The sequence below is a fragment of the Batrachochytrium dendrobatidis genome, assembly GCF_000203795.2.
Source record: "Batrachochytrium dendrobatidis JAM81 unplaced genomic scaffold BATDEscaffold_2, whole genome shotgun sequence".
NCBI lineage: Eukaryota > Fungi > Chytridiomycota > Chytridiomycetes > Rhizophydiales > Batrachochytrium > Batrachochytrium dendrobatidis.
Window position 1 is genome coordinate 1,021,515 of NW_006281100.1, and position 27,740 is coordinate 1,049,254.

Genomic DNA, 27,740 nt, shown 5'->3' on the forward strand with positions numbered 1-27,740 from the left:
TTTGATGCTTTTGAAGTTTGCATCCATCACAGCGTCGATTGGGTTTTGTTCTCTGGCCTTGTTGTAGCTGTTGTCCACAATGCTTAATATCATGTCCTTGAAACGAGACAAGGCTACTGCAGGCGACTCTAATGCCTCTGGTAGCGGCTCAAAAAAACCAAAAACTTCTGCTGCTCAAATCAGACTTCAAAAAGGTTTCTGGCTACCATCATATATCTTGATTTCTTTGGATCTGGAAATGGTTTTGATGATGTTGTTCCAAAAGCAGTTGATTTGAATGATTTGTTTTTGTCCAGTTGGATACGGTTTGATTGGGTATGGCACTAGATGGTCTACTTCAATTAAAGTTCAATCTATTCAAACTTGCAACATTGATGCTACTTATGCAATACTTTGGTTCAGCTATTTTAAATCTCGGAATATATTTATATTTTATGGAAATTATCGGCAGACTTGCACCATGCTGGATGTCGGTATCTTTTGACTAAAACTGTTTGGTCATCTTTTTGATTCTTTAGATTTGGGCGACATGGATCAACTCCCATCCACCATGTCACTGGCTTTTCCTGATGGAGATGACCTGTTCAACTTTACATTCACAATCACTCCTGATGAAGGTAGACGACATTCAATATTGATTTGGTGATGATAGATTTGATGATTGCTGGCAGACTGAATCTGTTGCATTGACTCTACACTAGGATTCTACAAGGATGGTGTCTTTGTATTTACTTTTAAAGTCAATGCAGATTATCCTCATAAGCCTCCAAAGGTTTTATGCACGCAAAAGGTGAGTGGCCAAGGTTACCATGTTGGATATGAGATGCATTTTTTATAAACTCATTTCATCTATTTTAAACAGATTTACCATCCAAACATCGATCTTAGCGGAAACGTGTGTCTTAATATTCTTAGAGAGGATTGGAAACCTGTTCTTAATATCAACTCCATCATGGTGGGTTTGCAGTATCTATTTTTAGAACCCAACGCTGAAGATCCTCTCAACAAAGGTAATTCATCGGTTTGAAATATATCGAGTGATATCGAGTATTTCTAATTCCAGTTTACTGTGCGATTGGATTTGACTTTTAGTTGCTGCCGAGGTACTACGTGCAAATCGACGACAGTTTGAGCATAATGTCGAAAAGACGATGCGCGGTGGATCGCTCGATGGCGTAGTTTTTGACAAGGTCAAAAAATAAAAAGGGTTTTATATTCCCTATCTTGTAGATGTCATGTACAAATATCATCAAATCATGATAGTGTGTTCACATGGGAGATAGCTGCCCTGTTGTACACTGTTTAAAACCTTTTGGCTTTACCTATGTTTCTGAAAACATTCTTTAATGGAATATACAGCTGAAATACAAATTCAAAGTCGCATTTACAAGATTTTATCAGTCTTGCAGCTGTTGGCTTATTTATAATTACAAAGTTCTAGATGAATAATGAGATTGTACACTCAACTGATACATTTACAAATTAATGAAATAATAAAAATGAAATACAAATCGTTTACAAGATTGGTTCTGTCACCAATTGCTGTTTAGATACATCTATCCCGTCCCCATAGCTCGCGACGGAGTATAAGCTCGAGTGAAATCCAACATGAGACCCATACCATGACCAGAAAATGGCTGCAACGTATCATCTATGTCAAACTCGGGCATCCCATTGTCATTCAAAGGAAAAGCTCTTTGCTTTTCACCACCGCTACCACCCTCTGAGAATTTTGCCAGTCGATCGCGTAGAGTTTCTATTCTGATCCGTAAAGTTCCATATCGCATTTGAAGCACCTCTAATCCAAACGGTTTAAACGTTGCCAGCCAAATTTCATCGCGGTGAAACTGATGAAGATCTTCTACTGCTTGCAGTAGGGGTTGGATGACTGTATCTATCAGCTGTTTTATACACTGGGGAGCATTAGTTGGATCTCGGTACGCTTTAGTACATTCGGCACGAAGGTTGCACTTGAGTTGTAATACACGTGCAAGAAGTGCTGGGAATTTGAGGCGGTAGTTTAAAGGGTATACATAAGTAGTTTCTGCATTACATGCAGAAATGAGGTATTTGGATATCTCTGTAAAATGCACTTTCAAGTCGTATTCCTTATATTGAGACTCGAGAAAACTGTAAATTGAATCTTGCCATAATATCCATTTTGACGGGTTTGGCTAATACGTTTATACATGTAGTTAATGGCTTGAATGCAGTAGTATATGGTATGGTTGCATCTGAATAAATATATCTTGTATACATGTTTGAAACTAACTTGAACTTACAGGTAATTGATCATGACAAACAAGTGATCCAGGCACTGAATCTAGCTTACTAGCATAAATCCAATCCTCCAATCTTCCACCACAAATTCCTGCAAAATTTCGTCTTAGTGTGTTCCAATCCACATCATAGTTTGTCGAGTAAGCCTGCTCTCCAAAATACGCCAATCCAGGTAAAGCTGACAGGGTATCGCATTCATTTCCATCATCGCCCCTGCAAGTATTGCACAAGTTATTGATTGGCAACTTGAACAGTTTTGATTTGAAAATAGATTTATACAAAAATAGTGTGTTGCATTTAAAATCAGGTCAGACATACCATAATGTGATGATTACATTACGGACAGATAGTTGTTTGCATGCAGATAGACACGCTTTAGCAGCATCAAACGTAAATGGTAAAGCAGCAAAGAATCTATTCCATGTCCAAACCGAGCTTGTAACCCAAGGATCAAATCCCAAAGCCCTATGTTGTTGTATTTTAAGCCGATATATTTCTGGATTGGTCTAGTACATGATTGATGCAAAGATTAGATATGTAAATGGTATGTAATGATACTCCAAGATAAAGGTGATGCCATATGCATCGTAAATACAAGGTGCATACGTGATAGTAGTCCCAGTAGACAAGCTGAATATTGTTGGGAAACTCTAGTGATACATCAGGCATTACAGCATTATCACTATGGTAAGCGTGTGGATCGTTGTTGTTTGCCAAAGTAAATAGCACTAGAATTTTCAAAAACAAAATACTGATCAACTCATCCTGATTTGAAGCAACGTTTTCAATGCATTTCAACCAAGATTTACATCTACTTACTATCAGACCAAATCAATGGTTCTAATCCCTCTTCGTGACAAATAGCAGCAACTCGCTTTAGATGTTCCAGATAAATCTGAGTACCTTCTTTTGTACCAAACAATTGCTTGTACCTTCCCTCACCTAAGCCGTTTGCTTCATCCATACCAATATGAATACGCTTAGAACAAAGTGAGGTTGAGGCAGCTTGAATCATTTTACGTATAAATGTATAGGTATCAGGATGGTTGGACAGTAAAATTTCACTTGTGCTAGCATACAGAATAAACCACGATAAAACAGGGTTACGAGCCGATATACCCAGATTTACAATATGTTTCAAAAACGCTGGCTTACTCTTTCAAATGAGCATAGGGTGGCCATTGCAAAATCTGACCCAAATGCCCCAAAGTTTGAATACACGGAAACACTTCAATTCCCAAATCAAACGCACTATCGCCAATGATCTTGATTTCTGCTTGAGTAAATACGCCTATTGCATACAAAGCAATTTGATGAATTCAAAATAAAGTTGAATTGGATCCGTTCCAAACTGTAATGCATTGAAAGGAGTGTAGTACCTCGATAGAACCCAAAGAAAGGTTCGCCAGGAATTGTATAGGTGTCTTCTGTGTATAATTGAAAAGTATTCAATCCCATCAAGGCACAATTTCTAAGCATATAAAGAACACCTTCTAAACGCATCACGGCAGCACGACTACAATCAATCATGGCTCTAATTGAAACAAAGACTCAGACATGACATTCGTAGTAAAAACAGAAGCCAATATCTAGATTTTTTGTAGTTTAACGTACCCTATTGATTCAAATTGTGCCTGAGATGTCCAAACGGGCTGAAGAGAAAATCGAGCCTGTTGCTGCAATTCAAATACAATTCCAAAAATATGACCCAAAGCACGAAAGGCTAAATTTGTAAAACAGTGATGATTGGCAAGACTTGAATGAGTATCGTAGAAATCGACATGTTTGAAATGCAAATCAAAGCGTACCTTCAATCCGACGTTGATACAACACGATGGCTTCAAACCGATCATGATCACCGACATCTTCCACATGCTGATGAGACCACTGCAGACAGTAAGATCGCTCACCAACATTCTGATCATCTGCTACAAATTTGATGTATAGTCTTATATTTTTCAAGTTTTCCTGGTCCATGTGCAAGGGTGGATCGATGTCTGCCATGGATTCGAATGTTGTAAAGTTGCAATGAACAGCATGAAGCGATATGCTATTTAGACCTGGACTGAGATCGGATGGATACTCTTGTGCTATAACATGAATGTTCCAATGTCGCTGCAGAGTACGGACTGAATGAAAAGGCAAATCAGTAGCTGATACAGTCAGATCTGCCATGGACGTTGCAGTGGGAATGCTTTCCATCCATGAATTAGGTTGAGGATGAATCTGTTCAGTCAAGATGGATTGTGATGATGATAATGACATGGTTGCACCCATATCTGGTGGTGACATGCGCATATCAACCAGACCATCTTCGTAGTTGTTCAAGACAGTTGTAGATATGACTGTATTAGATGCTACTGTAGGTTCATCCTGTACAATAGTGTCAATCTTTTGTACTTTTACTGTGGTTTCGGGCGTCTGCTTTTCGTCCATGAAATTGCTTTACAATGTCAAAATCTTGAACTCGATTGAATATTTTATTCATTATAAAACAATCCGTTGAATATTTTATTCAAAAAGAAATCCTTAAACACTAATCTTGGCAACTCCTTCCTTCAATCCACCCACAAATTGTGGATAAGATAGCAATTGCTCAATCCGATCCTCAACGAGATGAGATAGAAACCACATTCTTAACGCTGCATCTCCATCTTCTTTAACAACATACAACTGCAAGTACACACTTCCCATGATCATACGCTCTTGTCTTACACCTTCAATCAATCCACGAACACGCTCGTTGACATCGTCATTTGGAATCATTGGAAGTGTGGTTTTGCCAGACGGTATGGTGTCCACTTGCGGGTTACCCAACACGGATTGGCATAGCTGTGGGTTGGCTGCCTTTCCTACCCACAAAAACATCTCCAGTCCATTATCAAGCAAGTACATCCCCTGTCGATCTAGCTTCTCGCTCGTAAGATTCAGTTGAGGTGGATACACCACTTGCCCTTTACGCTCACCCTCGCCAACTGTCCCGATTTCCTTTTGTGTCATCACACTGTCTACATTCCAAAATCGTGGATACATGGTCACCTTGATCAGCTCTGGTGAAAATACACACAAAAGAGCTAGCATATAGGATCGCAAATCACTCGGAATGCTTGTAGACTGCCTAAACGCCAAATGTTTAATCATGGCCAAAGTGTAAATCGGCATCAGCTTGAGATTTTCAGGAAGAAGCAGTTGAGAGCTTGGCCCGTTACGTGCAAACTGATTCTTATACACTGCTATAAGCTCATGAAGCTTGTACATCAACGCATCTCGCGCATCTTCAATTTTACTTGTAAGAGCTCGCTCAACAGCTGGTAAACAGTATAAAGAGTTAGAATTACTGATATGTTGCCAATATCAACTCTAGTGATTTACCTTTTTTAGTCAACAAGGTTGTCAAAGCCAGCTGATCTGCACAAGAAAACACTTCGCTCAAATTAGTGGTGACAGGCACGGCAAGTGTCAGAACTCGAATTCGTCGTTCGCCACTACTACTTGTATGCAGCAGAGATGTTTGGAAGCATGCCATACGAGTAGTAATATCCTCGCCAATCTCCATCTCAATAGCATAAGAGTGGTCAGGAGATACATTGGGAAGAGATAAAAGATCGGTTGAGCGTAGAAAAAAGTTGCCGTGGAAAGCCTTCATTTTGATGCCGCGAGTAGTGCGAACTCTCATCACAGCTTCAAACCCAATTGGACGGGTGAGCAAGTGTCCTAATTCAGAAGCAAATTTGATTGAATCTTCGTATCGATTTGCACTGAATCGAGGATAGTAATGGATCGAGCCACCAGTGAATTTAGCGCATCCACCTAGTAAAAGTATGGTTTGATCCAAAAACTTGGACATTAGCATAAATATTACGCGATCAAAATAACGCAACGCTTACCAAGAGTAGCCACATCAGCATACTGAGGATTGAATAAGAACAGATCAATAGAAACTTGCATAGGCGAGCAGTCTACAGCCAAAGATTTGTAAAATCCAATTGCTGGCTGCAGCAGTCCATTTTCCTTGGCCGTCCCAAATAATTTGGGATCCTCTCTAACTTTCAACGCTCCATCATCATAGTTGACCAAAGTATATTCCAATACAACAATCTTTCCTCCAATGTGACCCACAAGTTTTTGTGCGGCCTTGAGAGCTTTGCCCATGGCAAGCTGAGTTTGTTGTGTATGCTCAAATAAAGAGGGTAGTTTATCCAAAAACTGGTCAATAACTTGACGTGATTCTGTCAGGGAAACAAGAAGATCAGATGGCATGGGAAGATAGGTTTCGGTCAAGTCAGCTACAACCATCATTTGAGGAAAAGACGAACTGCTACCAAGATTATAGAAATGCAAAGCAGAGTCAACGGTGATGAATGCGATTTTGGTGCGTCCGTCTAGATTCGGAATTTTATCCAACGAATCTTTGATAGATTTAGCGGCAACAGAAACCATGCCAGATTGAATAGCAGCATATGTCACATCAATGACAAAAATCATCACAACAGGCTGTGGAGGACGCACCATATATTCTTGTGGCGCAACAAACTCTACTACACCGTGAGTAAGTTCAGGTCGATCCAGTCGATTGAGCTGAGTACGTTGATCTGCATCCCAGTCAAAAAAGGCAGGAACGTCGTTGGTTAAAAAGCACATGTTGCATTTCCATCTTGCACCATTTTCTACAAATGTAATCCATGGATTAATGTAGGTGCGGCATCGACGACATCGTACAATTTGTGGAGCAGTAATAACAGGCACTTGTGGTTCATGAGGAAACAGATTCTTGTAGGGAGTGATCAGTAGACCAAACGGAATGCGACTCTTGTTGAGCAGCGCGGATGACTGAGGGATCGCGTTTAGTGTGCATCGCTGGTAGGAATCGTGTGGGTTGGCCATGGGAGAGTTGGATACCGATTGATTATTTATGTTGAGCATAGAATGAGTATCGACAAATGCATCCATTTGCGGTGGTCCATGAAGAATATTGACAGTGGGAACAATTGCTGTTGGGGCAGCATTCCCGGCTAAACCACCAGCCATTCCCATATTACCAAATTGACCAGATAGCTGGTTCACATCAGGCTGGAAATATCCACCACCAGGCTGTTGTTGCATCTGTTGCGGATACTGCTGCTGCTGAGTGTTTACAGATTGCTGAGGCTGAGACTGAAATCCAGTGTTGAACCCAGGCTGAGGCACTTGATTAATCGCACCAGTATGAGTAGGAGCAGCCATCCCAGGCTGAGTAGGCTGGGGCTGTTGAAAATATTGCTGCTGTCCAGCATATCCAAACTGTTGTTGCGTTTGGGGCTGTTGCATCTAGTAGATTAAAATTGTAGTGATTAAGATTAGTAAATACATGTGTACAGTCCAATTCATCGCAATAAAGTCAGATACATTAGAAAAACATGGCGATGAATTTGACTTTTACCATAGTAGATTGACCAGAACCAGCCATTTCAGGGTAAGCGCGACGAGATGTAGATTTTGGAGCAGCGCTTGCCATTGGAGATTGAGCCAAGATTTGTGGTTGACCATTAAGCCCATCCATCTGTGGAGTGAATGGCTTTTGTTGCAAAGGTTGGTTAGCAAATGGCTGTTGATTCATGGGCTGTTGCATGGCAGGATTGAGGTGACGAGGTTGCAAGGTTGGCTGAGCTGATTGGATTGGTTGAACTGGTGGTGGCATAGATTGTAGAGTTGATTGAAAAGGTTGCTGAGCGGACTGCGTAGGCGGTTGATGCCTTGGCTGTTGTGGCATTCCATGAATGGGCTGTTGCATGTTGCCATTGATTGCTCCTTGAGAAATCACAGATTGTCCTGCTTGATGTATGGAAGGTGATGGTTGCCCCGGATTGGTAGTAGGAGAAACAGTAGATAATGGACGTATGGTATTGGGTAATGAGCCATTTCTAGGAATACCGGAATTAGGAATACCTGATACAGGACGTTGAAATGCACCACCTTGTAATAAAGTGTAGATCCAATAATAAATATACGCAGAATATTAATAAAAAAATGAACGTGGGAATGAAAGTCTGGACAAGTTTATAGTAAAAGTGAGCAATATAAAGAAATCATAACTGGATTAAAGAAAATCAACTCAGTAGATCCAAATACAGAATTGAATTTATAGTAGATCCAAGTGGTAATTACTATCAATGACACTACAAAACGAGTCTTTTCAATTCCAGTCATCTTGCGATATGAATAGTAAACAGCATTATATATCCAACACACACTCTTAACTCTTGGCGAATATAATAGAATCAGCCATTCATGACTGCTCTTGTAACAATAAAATGGCAATCAACCAGACATGCATGGCCATGTAGAATATAACATGCCAACCAACTACCTTGGGAATGAACAGACATTTGTCTCTGTTGAGGAATAGTAGATCCAGTAGCCATAGTTCCAGGAGTGGGTCCAGTAGTGTTTGGAATAGATGGTGTCATCAAAGGTCGACCTTCAGCAGTGGATGAATTCGCTATAGGTCTGGTCATCCCTGGCTGCATTGGATGAATGGCAGCTGAAGAAATGGGAGTGCCATGAGTAGGATAAGAAGGTCTTTTATTAGTGGCCATGGGAACAGTGCCATTTGGAGGATTTGTCATGATAACTCCTAATTGCAGTAAAACTTGTCGATTTCATAAATCATTCCATAAATCATTCATTTCTTTAAAATAAAATTCTATGTTTCTATCATCTCAAACATCTTGCTTAGTTGAATATTCTTAATTACAATTTATATAAAATCACATTATTCTTACCTGAATGCATTCTGTCGAACAGTATTTAAAGTTTAATTTCTCAAATGGTGTTATTCCAACAAGTGATTTGCCACATGCACTGCACTTGTTTGCACTCGACTTCATCCGTGCTTCTGCTGCCAATGCTCGCTTCTCTCGATCTAAACGCATACGCTGTTCTGGTGTCATAGAATTCACGTTGAGTTCTTGATGACTAAGTTTAACTATTCCAACTCGTTTAGATCCATCAACATTCGTTCCAGATCCCATCTTTGCAGATTTCTGTTTGAGTTTTGCTTGCTGAGCCTCCTCCTTGATTTGCTGTTCCTTTTCCTCTTTTTCCTTTTCCAAGCTCAACTGTACGAGTCGTTGTTGCTCCCTGTTTCGTTCTCTTTCAGCCTGCCTCTCCTCCATTTCTGCAGTCAGCGGTTCAAAAATATGTGCATCCTTATAGTCCCACTTTTCCATGTTCCTAGCCATAAACCGTCTAAATGCATCCCGTGTAGGTTTATCTTTTGCAACATCATACGCTCGAACCTTCTTATTCATACCTTTTATGGTAGGATCTGCACCCATTCCCAATAACAGTTCCACAACATTCGCATTTCCGTTTTCAGATGCAATATGAAGAAGACTTACACCATATTTATCTGGAAGATTGCAATTGATGATTTCAGAAGAGTTGGATGCATAGTGTTGATCAAGATACGTTTGCAAAAGATTCGATTTTCCACGTTTACAGAAATCAGAAAGTTTAAGCATGTGTTGAGGAGGTGGAGGATCTGGAACCACTGGCGGAACAGATTCGTCCTTTTTACGGTTTTTTTGTTTTTCAGTTGTAGTAGAAAGTGATGGAGTGAAATCTGTATCTACACTTGGCATCTCATTGACATGATCTATTCTTACTGTAGACAGCTCTACAAAGCACCGCATGATCTCGCTCTGTGTAGGCCGCATGGTAGTAAATGGGAACGATCTTACCCGTGGATCCGTTATATCTACTAGATTTTTGTCAAAATATATGGTGGATCTGTTGGCTCCGGTAGCTCGAATAAACAATGCCTGACTCGCTTTAATATGAGGTTTCCATTGAATGAGCAAGTCTCTGACTTCAGTCTGCAATGCTGCTTCATTGTATCTTCTGATTCCTGCACCTGCAGAGTGTGCATTTCCTTTAGATCCATCATTACTAATGTATATGAATACAGCAAAAATAAGTTGAACAGAATCGACCAACACAAGTATTCAAGCCAACTCTAACCTGCTTTGAGCTCCACCTTGCTTTCTTCTTGTAGTGTATCGATGGAATGTTTTTTGTACAATAGATTTGCCAGTCTTCAAATCTATGACAGCACCAGCAAAATGGCCCGATCCAAGCATCAGCAAAGTCCAGTACATTTCACCTACAGGCTTATCCATCTGCAGTTTCAAAATCCGGTCACTCCAAAACTGAACAGATTGTGCTAATTCATCATTGATGGACAGTGAAGCAAGAGACTGTTTGTATATCGAGACTTGATTGAATCCAGCCTTGGTCGTTAAAGGCAACAGCAGTTTTACAAAAGGCGAGCCTTTTGTATGCACTTGATCCAATGACAGAGTAGAATGTTCATTCTTTCCAGTTTCTGCATCACTCGAGTCATGACTATCTGGATTACTCTCTGAATCAGTATTGACTGTTGACTGAGGATGAGTTGATGTTAAAAACTGGGATTCAGAAATGGGATCGAGTGACTTGAGTTTCAAGTGTAAATTGTGTTTATGCCAATCACTCTTATAATGAGTTCGCATGTCAGCATACGAATGGAATGGAGTGGTTAGATTGCATGTTGTCAAGCAACATGGCAGTGAAGGCAGTACATCAGATGCTGAAAAAACAGTTGTTTTTTGTGGATCCAAAGTAGAACAGTTTTGAACAAGAGCCTCAATCGTATGTGTGTTCAATCGAAACAGTGATTGTGTGGTAGTCATCGTCAACCTGTTGCTTGTCGAATATGAAATTCCGAAATGTGTCAACTTTTCAACGTTTCGAATTACTGATTTTTAATCTTGAATTTCATGGCGGAAGCAGCTCTCAAGATTAGACGGAATGCGGAAGAGTATAGAGTAAGCAAGACCATTCACAAGATATTTGTTCAAGACAACTGATTTAATTGTGTTGTTAGGATGCTGTCTCGGATTTGCTGGTTTGGGAAAAGGAAATGATTAAAAAGGACAAACAGCGACAACCATCGGTAATGCATTGGTGTGCATATATCTATCAACTTGAACTCTCAGACTACTCATTTATAGAGTCGAGTTGGATAACGAATATGTGTTCACTTTAAACTGACAGTAGTCTCGTTTTGATATGATGTCGTCAGTATCCTCCAATCCGATCCATCCAAAGTGAAACCACCCAAATCAGTACTCATCCATCCTCCACTGCGCCAGCTCCCATACATGACCAGAAGATCAAAGGATTCAACTATGCTGCTTGGGAAAAGTTTGACGTGGTAAGAGCCTTGTGGTGAGTCGATTCTGGGAGAATGTAGATTTAAACACTTGCGTTTATGTCAATGATAGGACAAGGCATTGGAGCAAATCGATTACCAGCCAGCATCCAAACCAGTTCAAACTCCAGTTGCTCATCTTCAACCCAACAGTAAAGATCGAATTCCTCAAGAAGCTTTGAGTCGTCTTGAATCAGCATTGGTCGAAAAGGAAAAGGTAACCCAATTACCCATCTATGCTCAATCGCAATTCTAGCCTATACAAGCTTACATCACATTTACTGTGGTGTTTAACTCGTGTTGATATGGTAGGGAAATGAATATTTTAAACGAAAGAATTTCAAGCGAGCAGTTCAGTGTTATACCAAGAGTATCGAGCTTAATCCAGCTGACACGGTTCCCATTATTAATCGTGCCATGGCTCATATCAAACTTTTCAAGTAAGAATTTGTTTTTATTAAACTAATGACTTTGAAGATTGGCCAACTCTCGTACGCATTTGTATTATAGTTGGGTCAAGGCCGAATCCGACTGCTCGTTGGGACTGGAGATTCAACCAAAGAATGTCAAGGCATTATGGCGACGAGGAATTGCTCGCAGAGAACTTGGAAAGTTTGAATTGGCTTTACAAGGTAGTTTTCAATTGATTTCTTGCATGCAAGTTGATGTACAGATTGTTTTAATAATTAATATTTTTGTTTTAATAGATTTGGAAATGGCTATGGTTCTTGAACCTGCAAATACAACGATTAAACAGGAGTTACAAGGCCTGAAAAAGGCAATGGAAGCTCAAGTATGTCTCGACTTTAAATGTTAACGAGTTTGAGATTAAAACTAATATATGTATCCAATATTTATTTCATAGAATCCAGTAGCTTTGAAACCTACAACTAGCGCAGCTGTGGAGCAGTCAGCGCAGGTTTCTCGTCGTAGACGACTTGTAATTCAAGAAGTGGGTGATGCTCCCGTATCAGCAAAACCAATCAAGTTGAACCCAGCTAAAATTGTTGACGAGCCGACTTTAGCTCGTAGTATTTCGCCTGCAGCTGAGCAATCGTTTACTGAAGCTGCTCAGCCATCTGTGGCATTGCCCAACACTCAAACTGTAAAAACTCCACCAGCCAAGCCGATGATAGAAGTAATGAATATATCTGATGTTCCAGATATAAAAACATTTAAATCATCTGTGGTGATAATGGATAAGAATCAAGTTTCGACAAAAACAGCTGAGCTACTCAAAGTGCCCAAAACAATGTTTGAATACGCACGAGACTGGAAGTCTCTTGGATCAGATCTTGCTGGGAAATACACATACTTTAAAGTATGCACCATTCAGATTCTATTAAAACTACAGTCTAAACTAATTCCAAATTATTTTATTCACTATGGATATTTAAATATAGGCGATTGCTCCATCAGATCTACCCAATATTTTCAAGAGTTCATTGGAGGCAATATACTTTTGCGGGATGCTTGAAATCCTTTACCAATACTATCTTCCGTAAGGATTGAGTATTCATTCTGCTTTGGTTTTTGATCTTATTGACAAGATTTTCACGCCATGTTTTGTATATAGAAACGAATCGGTCGAATTGATACTAGAAACACTTGCAAGCATGACTCGGATCGAACGTGTGCAAACAGCAGTCATGTTTCTGTCCAAAAAGGACAAGCAAGGTAATCATAATGAGACTACAGCAAGCACTGAGTTTATACTAACGTACCAAACAGTTGTCATGGATCTAGTAAAGCATATTGAAGCATCTGTTCTACACGACAAATTTACAAGAGATTTAATACAAATCAAGTCTACATTCAAGATCAAATAAACTATGATTACAGTCTTGATTCAATCAACACGACCATTGTATGGATGTACTGGAGTTGTGAAGATTGCTTTAAACATTTGTTTAAAAGACTGCTAATCAGCAAATTTGTGCCAATTATTTATGAAATTGGCTGTTTATCGTGTAGTTTTGTTTTGCGTGAATACAAAAATAATATATGTAATGTTAAAGCCAACATTCAGATATAATCCAACTGTTCTGTTACTCTGTTTCTTTTGGCCGTCTTCCATTATAATCATGAGGCGTGCATGGTTTCATAGCCCCACAACTCTCGTGTTTTTTGCCCTGAAGACTGCGATCCAGAACTTTAACCATTTTCTCTTATTAACAATAAAACTGTTCCCACTTTTTCTTTAGTTTCTTATTAACCTCGCTCAACCGTTGAGACTCCTCTTGGCCCACAACACTTGGCACGATTCCTCAAGTACTCTCTCTTTGAACACCTCTTGGATAACAAAAACGACTTGACTACAGAACAAGGAGACCGAGATAACGGAAGAAATGGCTCAAGACTCGACGACTATGGAGTTGCTTTTAAAAAAAATTGAAAAGCTTGAGCTTGAGAACAATGCTCTTAGGCAAACCCTCCAGGACGTTGGAAATTGGATTCCCTCCTATTATGGGCCTGAGTTGGTCTTTCCAGATAAATACGATGGAACTCGGTCTGAATGCCGAGGTTTCATTAATCAACTGGAGCTAATCTTCAAGCTCCACCCCAAGCAATATGATTCTGATTTCAAGATGACCGCCATACTTGGACTCCTTTTAAAAGGAAGAGCTGCGGCATGGTACAACCCTTTCATTGAGCACCCCGAGGAACATGAGGACCTTCTGAACTCATGGCCACTCTTCAAGGTCGAATTCAGAGCTGCGTTTGGCGAAGCCGACTATCAGAGAGCTGCAGAAACAAAACTCATGTACATTAAGCAAGGGAATCAAGACTGTAGCACCTACGCCACTGATTTCCGTATACTCAGTATGGACGCTCAATGGAACGACAAAGCTCTCCAGTTCTATTTTTACCAAGGACTCAATCCAGAGATCAGGAATCTTCTGGTCAATTTTAACAAACCTGACTCGCTTAAAGATCTGATGAAGTTGGCAATTCGAGCTGACGACCGAATTGCTGCTCAACGACAAGAAGAGCGATGTTCCTCCTCGAATGATGCTGATCGTTTTAGCCCTCAACCTCGTTCACAACAAGATTCTTGGACGTATGACAGGCCACAAATCCAATCCCAGACTCAGTCAACCACCTCAGCTTCGACTCCTCAATACGCTGAGTCTATGGATACCGGCACTATTCATCGAAGCTCTCTTTCCACCTCTGAGCGACAACGGCGAATGAGTCAAGGACTTTGCCTTGTCTGCGGAGATTCCGGCCACTTGAAAGTTGATTGCCCAAAGTCAAATCGCAGGATCGCGACTAGGGACTATAAAATCTTTCAAGAACAAACCCCTCCAAAAAACGAGTTTGGCCAATAAATAATTGACAATTTATTGACCGTTTGTATTTCTTCTCTCTCATCGCTGAACAAACTACTTATCCCTGGCACTCTCCGAATCGGGGGTTCAGGGTTTCGAGAGTAGAATGTGTTAAGTTATTGGGAGTAAATGTTAATACGATATTGTAGAAATGGGGTAAAAGGACTCTTTTATAGGAATTTCTGGGTCGCGGTAATTCAGAGACATGGTTATCTGTTAGTAGTTGTGGGATTGTAAAATATGACATGCCATTAGGTACTAGATGGGTATGATTTTAACAATTTTAACAGCAATGATAGTGTAGTGGTTAACATCCGCGCCTTCCAAGCGCGTGGCCCGGGTTCGATCCCCGGTCATTGCAGTTTTGCATTTAAACTGTTTTGGTAGATTATCAAGCACCTCTTTTACTAGTCAACACTAATGTATAATTCAAGCCTTGAAGCACACACTTTGTAAAATAGTATAAGGTGTTTAAAATATTATTTTAGATAAAAGTTACTGCCAAACACCAGCATAAGATCCACGCAGATTAAGTTGAAGAGGACCACCAGCAGTAAACAGCCGATTTCCCTTGGAGTTGTAGGATAGAGTATATACGGCATTAGATATATCTACGCCCTGAAAATGGGTTGTATAAATCTCGTCTCTATGCAGCCATCCTTTTCCTGATTGAAGATAGGAATGGTTGGGCTGGGTAAAATCAGGTTGGCAAGATTGCGTGTATTGTTGAAGGGTAGGGTGGGTACGAGTGCCAACATGAGAGAATATCTGTGTGGAAAGTTCAAAATCAAGTCCATGCAGTTCAGGACTGTTTACTGGAAGATGGTCATTGAACGGCGCCAAAGTGCGGGAAAAGGCGCGAGTACACAATGTGCTATGTTTATTCCAGACAGTCGATTTACGCCATGACAAGTACTTTTGTGCACGCAAGTCATAAAACGAGATTCGTCCCAATCCTCCACCTACAGTGACTGTATCGCGATCCATACATAGTGATCTCACGCCCCAACCTTCATCGCTCGATTCAAACATGTGAACCACAGAGCCAATGCGAGGATCAAGCAGAGATACATGGTTTTGAGATCCAACAGCTATGAGATGGTGTGTAGTGTCAAGGGCAAGGCATACTGTTTCATTTGAATGATGCAGGGGTATGGATGACGACACTTTACACGATGTACCTGCTACATCCCAGACCTTTACAAATCCATCAGATGAAAGAGTAAAAGCATGTTTCAAGTGATGGTCATACTTGAGATCCCTAACTTTTCCCATGTGTTCTTTTTTCATGGACAATGGAGAATAGACGGAAACAAAGTGATTCAAGGGATATTGGTAAAGTGAGTCTGAGATATGCAATGAATTCAGTGACCAGTGCATAAACTGTGCATCCCTGGATCCAGAAACAAGTGTTGTATCGTCCAACCATGCTACAGAAAATACCACATCGGTATGACCCTTTAGTAGCGCATAAGGTTCAAATGTAGGTAGATGGTAGATTTGCACAAGATTGGTTGGATCACCACCACCAACAGCTATAAGAGTGTTTGATGGATTGATTGATATGGAATGAATTCCGGCACAGTGATGCAAAGCAGCAGACTGTAATGGTCGTTGTTGCTGTAACGATAAAGTGCTGAATGGCTGATATAAACCACGCGCAGAATTGGACGCGGTTTCTTGGGATGACTTGGATTGTGGAATGAGATTGCAAGCAGCAAATGTGGGAATATCTATCCGTTTTCCTGAATCTACATCAAGCACTTGCAGCTTATTGCATTTTGTTCCCAGTACAACGGACGAATCCGAAAGCCATGCAGAGGCAAAGATTTTGTCAGTATTCTCCATCAAAAACGCAGATTCTGACAAGGCAACTGGCAAGTGCCGAGTAACAAAAGATGACAGTCTGCTTTCACCTGCAGACATAAAGTTTTCATGCATTCCCAAACGCATTTGTGCTGAACATGTTGCACATCGTAGTTTTTTGTCGGCAGCAGAATTCGAAACAAAACTGGGTCTCTCCATCAGCAATAGCGACGAAAAGTCACCATGTGTAGATGTGGTTGAGCCTTCATCAGATGGACTGCTTGGAGGTATATTGTCCAACTCGAATGGCATGTCAAGATCTTTTTGCAAATCAAGACAGTCTGAACGAGAATCTGAGAGGGAGTTGATGGGAGATGGAGTCTGTACGATTGTGGATGGTATATCCAAGACAGGCCATAGCGCACCTGTCAATGGCTTGACTATAGATGCCCAGTCCACCCCAGCATATATGGGCGAGGTTGACTGAGTTTTTGGTGGAAACTCGAGGCACTCTGGTTCTACTGACGAGTTAGCATTGACTTGAGGAGATGGAGAATGGCAGCGAGAGACTGGTACACTTCCAACACCAGAGTATCGAGGACATTTACAATCAGGACATCGTATGGTGATTGGATCTGACCTGGCATCTATTGTAATAGCATCCATGGTTGGCCTATGTCGGTATTGAGGACGATTTCTATGAGAGGCTATCATCTCACGAGACTTGAGATAGTCTACTACGTTACAGGGCTCTTTCTCGACATAGTATCTGCTGGCATGGTCATGATTAGGACCTTCGGTAAAGGTGGATGGATACTTCCAACCTTCAATACGCCGCGTTGTAAACCGTTTAAAATGGCCTACAAGGTCGGAGGAGTAATGGTTTGTCGAGTTGGAAGTAGATGAGCCAAGTATATCAGCAGAGTCATGGACCAAGTCTAGCCGTCTACTGTCATGACTCGACATGCCATTCTGCGAGCTGTCAGCATCTACATGCAAGTGATGCCGCCATGAAACCGTGGAGGCCATTTGCAGTTGTTGATTAAACTGATAAATACAACAATGAAGGATAAAATCTAGGGTTGATTAATAGAGCAGCAGGATAATGTTATTTCAGATACGATGCGGGGTGTATAAGAATGTTGTGGTAGTTTGGAGTCGAATGGTACGAGTTTGTAAAGGGTTTAAACTCCGCTTCAAACGATTCAGCAGTCGATTGCTCGAGTGATTCAGTTTAACAGAATTCAACGTACAATTCACAGCATGAATTCAAACAAGATGCTTAACGTGGCAGCCATCGACACTCATGAGCCACATGCATTGGCAATCAAGGCTTTGACTAATGCAATGAAACTTTTCCAAGACTGGAATAGAAAGCAAAACAATTCAACGGCAGCGCACCACTGAAACTGAACAATAAATCCTTGATTTATAAGCAACTTGTCGAGTTGAAACCAAAATAAGCTTTTTGATTTAGTATAATTTTTACTACTTGGCCTTGATATACATATATTCTGGTAAGGTTTTGTATGACTATTAGACATGTAATCATCATCAAGCCACAACTGATTCCTTGCTGGTCTTGTGTAGAATAGGATTAATACTGCAACTGTAAATGAACAACTCAATCAACAGCAGTACAAGCAAGCCAACCCATTCTACCACTTGGACACAAGAACTCATGAAACTGGTATCAACAGACCTTTCAACAGCTGCATCTTCGGACATGGTGTTGACAACCCCAGCCTTCTCTCTTGCACAACCTCCAGCTCAGACCATCGGACCAACACCTCCTCCCTTGCGCTCACTCTCTGCCAACAGCAGTGTGACTCCTGTTAGCATGGGATTGTCAGAAGGCAGCACTGTGCGTAGTTCTGATGGTTCTGGTCTATGGCTGAGAGAAGTCAGGATGGTGTCGACCATCGAGTCTGACCCTGGCGGTGGATTGGACAGGACTGCAGGACTGCCACTGGATGGCATCGACAGTGTTTGGCCATCGTCCACCACAACCGCAGTCGTGGCCATTCCAGCAACCAAACCACAGTCGATCGGCATCTCGCAGAAGCTGTTGCGTCCTACAGTCACTTCTTCACTGCAACTATTGATGCAACATCATCAATACTCCAAGACACATGTTCATGACCAGACTGTGTCTGTGGGTGTGCATGAACAGGCTCAGATGACTTCTGTTGCACCTTCTATTCAACGTATTTGCACTCCCCCAATGCCACTTGACTGTAAGCTTATTTATGCTTTTCTAATGGTCTTGACTATAGAATCTCACTGTTCAATTTCAAATAGGGTCGTGGGTGCAAGTGAAGCGACGAGGTCCTGTTACTCCAAGTGTAAGTGGAACAGATGCCGATTTGGATGGCACTGCAAGTCGATGCAGCAATTCCGATTCTGATAGTATTGAACTGGTCTCTGCTTTTGGTGATGCTCTCTCGCCTGTATTGATCCACGCCAATGGCTCTGGATTCGGCAGTTATGTGGTTCCATCTCCTCAATCCTCGTTGCACAATCAACTCTATCATCAGAATATATCTGCACCATTCGGTCAGCCATTCAACAAACAGCAGCCATTACCCAATGCACAGAGTAAACCTTCATCTCCTCAACATACTCAGCACAAGTCAAAAGATGCTCAAGCACTCCATCAGTCTCCCATCATGAATCCTGCATTCTTGGAAGCATTCCGTTCTATGCCCGACTTTGAACCTCTTCCTGCACCATGTGTATCCAGCACATCCAACTCTCAGTCTTTTAAAATCGCCAGTCTCGATGATGTGGACCAAACTATTCCCATGCCACTAAGATTGGGTGTTGGCGATATAATTAGAATGACTACTCCTCCACCAATGCTGGTTCATGGTCCATTGTTTTCTACAGATAGCTACACAACCAAGAGAGACTTTAATTATGGCAGTCTTCTTGTTCATCCAGCAGTTGCACGGACAACCTCTGGCTCAAGAGCCGCTGAGATAATGCTGCATACAAATGATGCTGCACTCAGCGGCTATGTCGTCATGGAGCGTCCCTCAAGTAGAGCATCACTTCACAGTATGCAGTCTGCTAGTGGTGATATTACTGATAGTCCCATTTTAGTCCCATTTGCTTCACGAGAAATTTCTATTGAAAGCACTTGCAATGCAGATACTCCATCGACTCTGGATTCCTTGCGTCTACCTACACGGATACAGGCTTCTGCTACTTCAAAAACCCTGTCTGAATCCAGTGAAACCTCTCAACCTATCAAAGAACATAGTGTTGGCTCCTACGATCAAAAGTTTGATGAGCTGACGCAATTGCTTCCACGCATTCATACTAAAGGGTTTGACAGACCATCGAGAGATCACTCGTTTGACCTGTTTTGGCCAATCAGCCAGATCTTAGATGGAGACATAGCAGGCGATGGAGATTCATGGTCATGGTTAGTCTTTAAACTTGTAAGTGCGTTTGTTGCTGCTGGCTTAGGCGGCTATTTAGCATTTAAATGTGGCATGATTGTTCAGCGAATCGTCTTGGATCGCATTGCTCGTTTGGCCCATTAGATCGTCTTGTCCGACGCTTGTCTAGCAGAAAATACAGCTTATTCTTGTTTTCAGCTTGTGTTGCTGGACACTACTCTTTTGTTATAACTTTTGTCTACTTTTACAAGCACCTAAAAAGTATTTAGACAAAAAGTGCATTTATTGGATTGGTCTGTACCAGTCATTTTATCTTATTGCCCACTTTGCCATTCCATCTCTTTAGTTTCAAATTTACAGCCATATTCACGTAAAATGGAACACTAAATAAAGGCTTATCAATACATAATAAACAGTCTTGTTGGATGGGTGCCAATCTTACCGAGCAACATTGTTTTACAAACTCTTTTAGCTCGCTAATCATTGTGCCCATGTTTATATAAAAGTACAGAACAAATCTTCATATTCCTATTCAATACATTCAAGACTTTTTAAATAATGGCATGCAACATCTCCAAACACGCATTCCATTCTTGAACCCCCATAAAAAACGACTCTGGTGTCTGACATGGCTCAATGCACGACACCAGAAAAGTGAGAACTTCAACAAAAGTCATTCATTTCCAACAACAACAAATATTCAACCATGATCTATTCCAAGACCATCACTGCAGGATAGATACAAATTCCATTTTATGTGAATATGACTTTAATTAAATTGGGTTTTCACGACACTACAGTTTTAATCAGCAAAGCTTGAATGATATTTTAGTTTAAACACAATATCCATACACGTATATTGAATATCTAGCCATTCATTTAAACTCGTCTTTGAGGCACCATAGTCCGACACCTTGCTCATCTTTAGTAAAATAGGCAATACCTTTCAGCATCTTGCGGAACACAGGCAACGTATCTGCTGACAATCGTACTTTCAATGACGAAACTATGCTTGATGTAGAAGCTTTTCCGCCTGAATTTACAAGCCAGTCGCGTATCTGTAAAATCATGCCGGCTTGGGATGCTGGGTCAATGTCTTGATGGGTTTCTGCAGTAGATCCTGAAATGGTAGAAACAGCAGCAGCAAACGCAGATCCCGGAACAATAGAAGCCGATGCAACCGATGAGGATAGTGTAGGAAAAGTACCTTGTTCAGAGTTTGTGCTGGGAAACTGTGTGATGGCTGCACGATTGCGCAACCCTGCAAGCAACGACGATGAAGACAAAAAAGACGGTTTTGCTAATGGGTTGGAATGACTTTCAACATGTTTTCCATTAACTTGATTGGAAGGCTTTGAAGTCGATCGAGATATGGATCCACCTGCACTGCCACTTCGTCCTGTCCAAGTAGGAGTCCCTACGTCTTTTCTTTCCTGTCGCACTCGGTGTCGACTCTTTTTTAATGCTGCAATGGCATCATTGGCTACTTTGGTCGCCTCTTTTTCAACAATGAGCGCTTCTGGCGTAGACGCCTCCATAATCGCATCGTGCTTGAGTGCAGAGTGTACTCCTGTCTTGGAAAATAATGCTTGCAATATTCCCGAATCGTCATCATTATAAGGATTCGTCAAATTTTGATTGGACTCTTTTGACAAACTACCAGATTTATGTAGATCCTGATCAGACATATTGGAATGGACAGTATTATCATCTTGTAAATCTTGATTGACAGATTCTGGCGTTGGCTTATACTCGTCAACTTTTGCAATACCTTGAATCGTATTCAACTCTGCTTGTGTATCACAATACGGTCTTCGTGGTTTTTTGGTCCGTTTAGTGTGGCTGCTCAGTGCACCATTTGCACCAGAAGAACCAGCATGGACTTCTACATCCATCCCCTCAAATAAATTACCCGTTTCAGTCGTGTCATCTTCTTTACTTCCAAGCATAAACAGATCATGCAGATCGTTACTCTTGAAAAACCGTCGTTGACGAGGATCTTTGAGAATTTTGTTGGTGAGAAACTGCTTGAATATTTGACGATGATATATTTTTTCCTCTATTGTGCCAGAAGTCATGAGACGATAAATGGTTACACTCTTTTTCTGTCCCAGTCGCCATGCTCGTTCACGAGCTTGCATATCTGTCGATGGGTTCCAGTCTGGATCAAAAATAATCTAAAGTTATTCCAAACATATAAAGTATTAGTTAATACAAACGCGTATGCTATATAGCAAATCTGAAATAACCGAATCAAATGTATGCTCAATTTAAACAATGACTCTGGAAATATAAATGATTTTAAACAATAAACCATACCACACGATTTGCACTCGTTAAATTGATGCCAAGGCCTCCAACCTTGGTGGTCAACAAAAATACAAAATACGATTCATCCTCATTATAGCAATCAACAATCTTTGATCGTTGCTGAATAGATGTGCTTCCGTCCATTCGTAGATATGCATAGCCTAGAAATTAATAAAGCGTTGATAATTTACACTCTAGCTCAAAATGTATGTAGCCTCTACATTGCTTACCTTCATTTTTGATAAACAGCTCAAGGATGTCTAACATTTGTCGTGTTTGACAAAACAGCAAGACACGATGGCCTTGTCGTTTCCACATTTGAAGTAACGCCTTGACAACAATCATTTTGCCAGATCTTGACACAGCACCATAGTTGGCCTATGAAATTGTATAGTTTAAATATTGATGTTGGAATATATGGTACTTGCAAAGCCTAACCACTCTTAAATGTGGTAGTAACAAAGACTACCTACTGAAAAATCAGCATTGTTGCGCTCGAGTAAATCAGGATGGTTGCATATTTTTCGCAGTACATCTATTCCTGCCAAAATTCGCAACTTTCCCTCTAAAATGCCCTTGAGTTCCTTTGATGAAAGAAATTTTTCATATTCCTGTAATCCAAATAGTCGTCAATTAGCCTACACCAACATGAGCTCTAGTGTATTTTGTAATCACTATACTTCAAAAACATACTCGTCGCTGAGCATCAGATAATCGACAGAATAGGACCTGCTCACTCTTTTTTGGTAAATCAGTGGCAACATCAGATTTCATGCGTCGTAGCAGGTAGGGCGAGATCATATCTCTTAGAATGCATGCACATTTGTAAGCTGTCTGAACTTGAACGTTATTGGCATTGGCATAGCCACCCAAATTGATTGGTGTTGCAAATTGGGTTTGAAAAACAGGGAGCGTCTATTATTATATAGCATTAGTTGGATCAACACAATAGGTGTTAAACTACCATTGGTAATATCACAATCCTTACACCTAGTCGCCCAGGAAACACAAAATCATATATGGACCACAGCTCTATAAGATTGTTTTGAATTGGTGTTCCCGACAAGATTATCCTATGCGGAGTCTATACATCACAGTTAAAATTCGCACAAATAACAGTGCAAAATCTTTAAAAGATCTTGATACTAAAAACACATTACATGCAAACCTTGAAACGCTTGCATGCCATTGTTACTTCTGAATCTGGATTGCGAATTTTGTGTCCTTCATCCAATACGCAATATGCCCATTTAACTGGAAGTAAAATATCCGCATGAATTCGAATCGCGGCATATGTAGTTACAAGTACGTGTCCTAGAATAATAAATAGTTGAAACGCCATTTAAAGCTAGTATACGTCAGAGCTTGAAACATGTACCCCAACAACATACACTAATTCCCCACCGTTTTTTACAATATTGGCAACCAGCGCGCGAGCTTTTGATTTTGATTTTATAGGATAGTGCAATGTATCCGATCGTTTCCCTTTTTTCTTTGGTCTTTTTTTATCCAAAAAATACTCGTTTTCCTCAGACTCATCGCTCATGTAAGTAGACTCGGAATCTCTATCATGCGCCTCCGAGCCTAAACCACTACCGGTAGAATGAAGAATTGCAACACGAAATGGTGGCCACCATTTGTGAAATTCTTGCACCCATTGTCTCAAAACTGTTGCTGGACAAACAATGATAACAGGACCTTTGAGAAGCCTTGAAAATCCCAAGCCTGCCAAAAACGAAATGATTTGGATCGTCTTTCCAAGACCCTAAATCAGAGATTAAATATTTGAGAATCAATCAATACAGTTAAAGATGCGCACCTATTAAACTTGCAAATTTATATCAACAGTACCATTTCATCTCCAACTAAGCCCCCAACTTCTTGGCAATAAAGCTCCCATAGCCATTTTACGCATGTTCGTTGGTATGGGAATAGATGGCGGTATACGTCTCCAGGAACACAATAACCTTTGTGAATTACTTCATCCTCATAAACAAGCGAAGGCTCAAAAATCTCTTTTTCAACATCGTCATCTAGCTGCTCTGTCATTTTTTCATCGGCATTGTCACCTAACTTGAATGAGAGTTGAGCAAATACAATCTAGAATGCATTTTAAAAAGTCAACGTTGCCTACCAACAGATTTTCTCTTTTTTTCCGTCGCTCTATTGCCCATTTTGTCAATCGTCGTCTATATGATAATTCGTCGCCATCGTCCTTGTAACGATCAGCATCCATTCTATGTAATTTTTTTCGTTTAAAAGATTTCTTGTTGTCTTTATAATCATCCTTATCCTCTTCATTGTCATTATAGCTAGAGTGATCAGAAAACTCGTCGCCAGATTGGTCTTTAGGTACAAAATCTATAGATTTCCGACTTTTACTAGCAGTCTGCTGTGGTTTAAAGGTTATATCTAAAGCATCCATTGCTTGGGAATCATCAGTTTGAAAAAATGGAGTAATCTTTCCCGTTCGGATGAGTCGCTCACGCTCAGTTTCAACCGTAGCTTCATCTGCATGGTATTAAACAAAAGTATACGAATTTTCAAAACAAGTTCAATTATACAAAAGCTATACAGCTCACAACAATGGTTTGTGCAAAGCCAACCAACCTGAATTGCCATTGTTTTCGAAATCCAGACGCTTCAAAATGCACTTTTCATCCTTACGCAAAGCCTCGAGAGACTTGGAGGCAGTATTAATGCGGCTGATAATAGCTTCTTTTTCAGATACTTTAGTGCAGGGAGAATCAAGCCGAGATCTCATAGTATTCAACCGACGAATGAGACTTCCTTTTGCTTTGAGAACCTTGTCTAGACGAACCTTTTCGGCCTTTATAACCTTTTCTTTTAGCTGCTGATTAGCCTATAAACATGAGTTTCAAGATCCAATTACTTGTTAAAATGTGATCATGAAGATAAAAATGCAAACTGCATTTTTAAACTCAAAGTTTAAAATCCAATTGAAAGCCAGGATTTAGACTTCAAATGCAACGTGATGCTTGCCTGCTCCATGACAGAGCGATGTAGTCCTTGTTCATCCTGCACACTAACAAGAAATTTTGTATCATCGCCTCCAAAAGATAACTCATCAAGCTTTTCGTTGTCACCGCTGTCATGGACACTTGGCGTATTGTCGAGTACGACTGGAGAGGCATAAGCCAGTGCTGTAGAGTCTTTTGATGCATTATATTGTATGTCAGTGTGACCATCGAAATGAGCATCTGTCTTAATATCATCATCACTAGCGAATGGTTTATACTCGTCGTCGGTATTGCCATAAAATGTATCGCTTTCTCTGTCTACATCGCTGGGATCACTGGAGTGATGACTGAAAGAATCCATGCAATTGAATCCAAACCAGCCTAGACAGATTTAAACAGTGGTGGTTGCAAAAAACTATTATCAAACCAACAACTTTTAGAGATCGTAAACCAGTTGATTAGAAATTGGCAAAATGTGGCATGCTGTATATTTAGAGTCTGGTTGCTGTATTCTGATGGCTGGTCGGTATATTTGCATTTCAGACACCAAATTCCGAAACTCGAGTTTCATGCGAGCGTGTTTTTATTACTTGGACTTGCATCAGGATCAACAGTTTGCATTTCTTTCAATTGACAAGTCGTATCACTACTGCAGCTTGAAAATGAGTAGCGACGGGAATTCTTTATTAGCAGAGGCAGACAAAAAGCTTCAATCCAAAGGTCTTTTTGGATTTGGTGGCCCTAAACTGGAGGAGGCTGCCGACCTGTATGGTCGTGCCGGGGTAGCCTTCAAACTTGCAAAGAAATGTAAAGGTTATTGCCTGACACAAGACCATCGATTTATCTATTTTTTATTTGCAAATCCTACCTTTTAGGCTCAGTTGGATTGGCAATGTGCTTCATATCTGACACTGCAACCATGTCGGGCTGTCTGTCACTAGTGAAATAAGCATCCAATACTGTCATGTCAATTTGTATTGGATTTTAATATTCCAAGGAATTTTTAAGAGTGATTTGATATCTTGATATACAGGATACATTTGATGCAATCAATAAGTGCCAACTCATCTCGAGATGTGCTTATCTATTCATGACTTGACTGACTGCATGGGCTTGTACACCATGGTTTATTTTTCCAACATTCAACACTTGTTAACTGCAATTTTAATCTGTAGGGAAGCAATCTGGTGATGCATTTATGCAAAAGGCTTTTACTCTGGATAAAATGGGTGAACGAGACGATGCAACAAATGCATATTTGGAAGCTGCCAAAAGTTTTAAAAAAGAAAGTCCTCGAGGTATGCTGCTCTACTTTTTTATTATAAAAGATTGACGATATGCCATGCTTGTCCGCAAGCCATCATTCCAACACATTACAATTTGTATACAACACAGATGCTGTGAATGCTCTTGAAATTGCTGTTCGACTTCTTTCTCAAAAAGGCAGATTCTCTGCTGCTGCAAGCAATCAGAAACAGATTGCAGAGATTTACGAAACGGATCTTGCAGATATGGAAAAGGCAATGACTGCATATGAGCAGGCTGGTGAATGGTATTCTGGTGAAGATTCAACTGCGTGAGTTATTTTGCACTGATTGATGTCGAGTATATAATATTTGGGATCACCCTACAAGATTGTTGATCATGTAATTTGGTTTATATAGACAAGCAAATGCATGTATGCTCAAGGTTGCGCTCTTTTCAGCTACATTAGAACAATACGACAAGGCAATTGACTTGTTTGAGCGTGTGGCCAGTAAAAGCCTTGACAATAACCTGACCAAGTGGTCAGTGCGTGAATACTTGTTCAAGGCCGGGATCTGCACCATTTGCATTGGGGTATAACACTTGTATGTCAGTGCTGCTTACTGTCAATATTCCCATACGTTAATGCCATACTTGCCAACATTTTTACAGGATTCTGTGCGAACACACTCTACTTTTGACAGATACAAAGGGCTTGACGCTTCTTTTGCCGAGACAAGAGAATGCAAACTTTTAGAAGTTAGTTTATTTGAACTGTTTGCATACTCAACCAGATGTAATTTCATGGTTTCTATTTCTGTCTAACAATCCATTTTTATTTAGGATCTGCTTAAAGCTCTCGACGATGGTGATGTAGAAGAATTCCAAGCGCATATTGCAGGATTCGATCGACTTTCTAAACTCGATGAATGGAAGATTTCGCTTTTGCTTCGTGTCAAGAAAACTCTGGAGCAAGACGAAGTTGATTTTACTTGAAATATTGCATCTGAATGTAAATTTTTGCATTTCAAGTGCCCAACGTTAATGAATTATGGCTATTATCTGTTAATTGTGGATCTGATTCTTTTTGATTGTCCAAACTGAGTACCTTTGTTTCTTGCAAATAATGATCATGTACTATCCCTTA

The 27,740-nt window shown here is 40.5% G+C and overlaps 8 protein-coding genes across 8 annotated transcripts; 3 read left to right on the top strand and 5 right to left on the bottom strand.

Annotated features, from left to right (window-relative positions):
• Positions 1-60: 60 nt before the first annotated feature.
• Positions 61-1,221, top strand: BATDEDRAFT_86247 (NEDD8-conjugating protein UBC12). Its single transcript, XM_006676865.1, has 5 exons — positions 61-194; positions 519-617; positions 702-790; positions 863-1,010; positions 1,093-1,221. Exons 1-5 carry the CDS (start codon positions 80-82, stop codon positions 1,200-1,202), a joined length of 561 nt encoding a protein of 186 aa, XP_006676928.1. The 5' UTR covers positions 61-79; the 3' UTR covers positions 1,203-1,221.
• Positions 1,222-1,556: 335 nt separating this feature from the next.
• On the bottom strand, positions 1,557-4,716 carry BATDEDRAFT_22949 (uncharacterized protein; the record flags this gene model as incomplete). The annotated part of the gene is made up of 9 exons (XM_006676610.1): positions 1,557-2,174; positions 2,283-2,493; positions 2,599-2,786; positions 2,887-3,008; positions 3,100-3,350; positions 3,436-3,571; positions 3,660-3,814; positions 3,895-4,003; positions 4,089-4,716. The coding sequence occupies 9 exons, from the start codon at positions 4,714-4,716 to the stop codon at positions 1,557-1,559; spliced, it is 2,418 nt and encodes an 805-aa protein (XP_006676673.1).
• A 27-nt stretch (positions 4,717-4,743) lies between these two features.
• On the bottom strand, positions 4,744-7,203 carry BATDEDRAFT_18815 (uncharacterized protein; the record flags this gene model as incomplete). Its single annotated transcript, XM_006676504.1, has 3 exons — positions 4,744-5,588; positions 5,653-6,090; positions 6,168-7,203. The coding sequence occupies 3 exons, from the start codon at positions 7,201-7,203 to the stop codon at positions 4,810-4,812; spliced, it is 2,253 nt and encodes a 750-aa protein (XP_006676567.1). The 3' UTR covers positions 4,744-4,809.
• Positions 7,204-8,962: 1,759 nt separating this feature from the next.
• BATDEDRAFT_86433 (uncharacterized protein) lies at positions 8,963-10,811 on the bottom strand (the record flags this gene model as incomplete). The annotated part of the gene is made up of 3 exons (XM_006676994.1): positions 8,963-9,004; positions 9,042-10,209; positions 10,282-10,811. 3 exons carry the CDS (start codon positions 10,809-10,811, stop codon positions 8,963-8,965), a joined length of 1,740 nt encoding a protein of 579 aa, XP_006677057.1.
• A 4,497-nt stretch (positions 10,812-15,308) lies between these two features.
• Positions 15,309-17,679, bottom strand: BATDEDRAFT_34435 (uncharacterized protein; the record flags this gene model as incomplete). The annotated part of the gene is made up of 1 exon (XM_006676737.1): positions 15,309-17,679. One exon carries the CDS (start codon positions 17,677-17,679, stop codon positions 15,340-15,342), a length of 2,340 nt encoding a protein of 779 aa, XP_006676800.1. The 3' UTR covers positions 15,309-15,339.
• A 471-nt stretch (positions 17,680-18,150) lies between these two features.
• Positions 18,151-20,464, top strand: BATDEDRAFT_34436 (uncharacterized protein). The gene is made up of 3 exons (XM_006676738.1): positions 18,151-18,167; positions 18,246-18,887; positions 18,952-20,464. The coding sequence occupies exons 2-3, from the start codon at positions 18,266-18,268 to the stop codon at positions 20,199-20,201; spliced, it is 1,872 nt and encodes a 623-aa protein (XP_006676801.1). The 5' UTR covers positions 18,151-18,167; positions 18,246-18,265; the 3' UTR covers positions 20,202-20,464.
• A 1,026-nt stretch (positions 20,465-21,490) lies between these two features.
• Positions 21,491-25,194, bottom strand: BATDEDRAFT_9561 (DNA-dependent ATPase RAD26; the record flags this gene model as incomplete). Its single annotated transcript, XM_006676463.1, has 12 exons — positions 21,491-21,700; positions 21,788-22,234; positions 22,377-22,528; positions 22,598-22,745; positions 22,841-22,978; positions 23,061-23,282; positions 23,356-23,451; positions 23,536-23,681; positions 23,772-24,132; positions 24,219-24,440; positions 24,502-24,878; positions 24,978-25,194. Coding segments are annotated over 12 exons (2,736 nt in total), but the record flags the coding sequence as incomplete, so codon positions are not given.
• Positions 25,195-25,959: 765 nt separating this feature from the next.
• BATDEDRAFT_18818 (uncharacterized protein) lies at positions 25,960-27,660 on the top strand. The gene is made up of 6 exons (XM_006676505.1): positions 25,960-26,155; positions 26,524-26,646; positions 26,744-26,924; positions 27,013-27,187; positions 27,266-27,352; positions 27,437-27,660. Exons 1-6 carry the CDS (start codon positions 26,011-26,013, stop codon positions 27,587-27,589), a joined length of 864 nt encoding a protein of 287 aa, XP_006676568.1. The 5' UTR covers positions 25,960-26,010; the 3' UTR covers positions 27,590-27,660.
• The last annotated feature ends 80 nt before the right edge of the window (positions 27,661-27,740 follow it).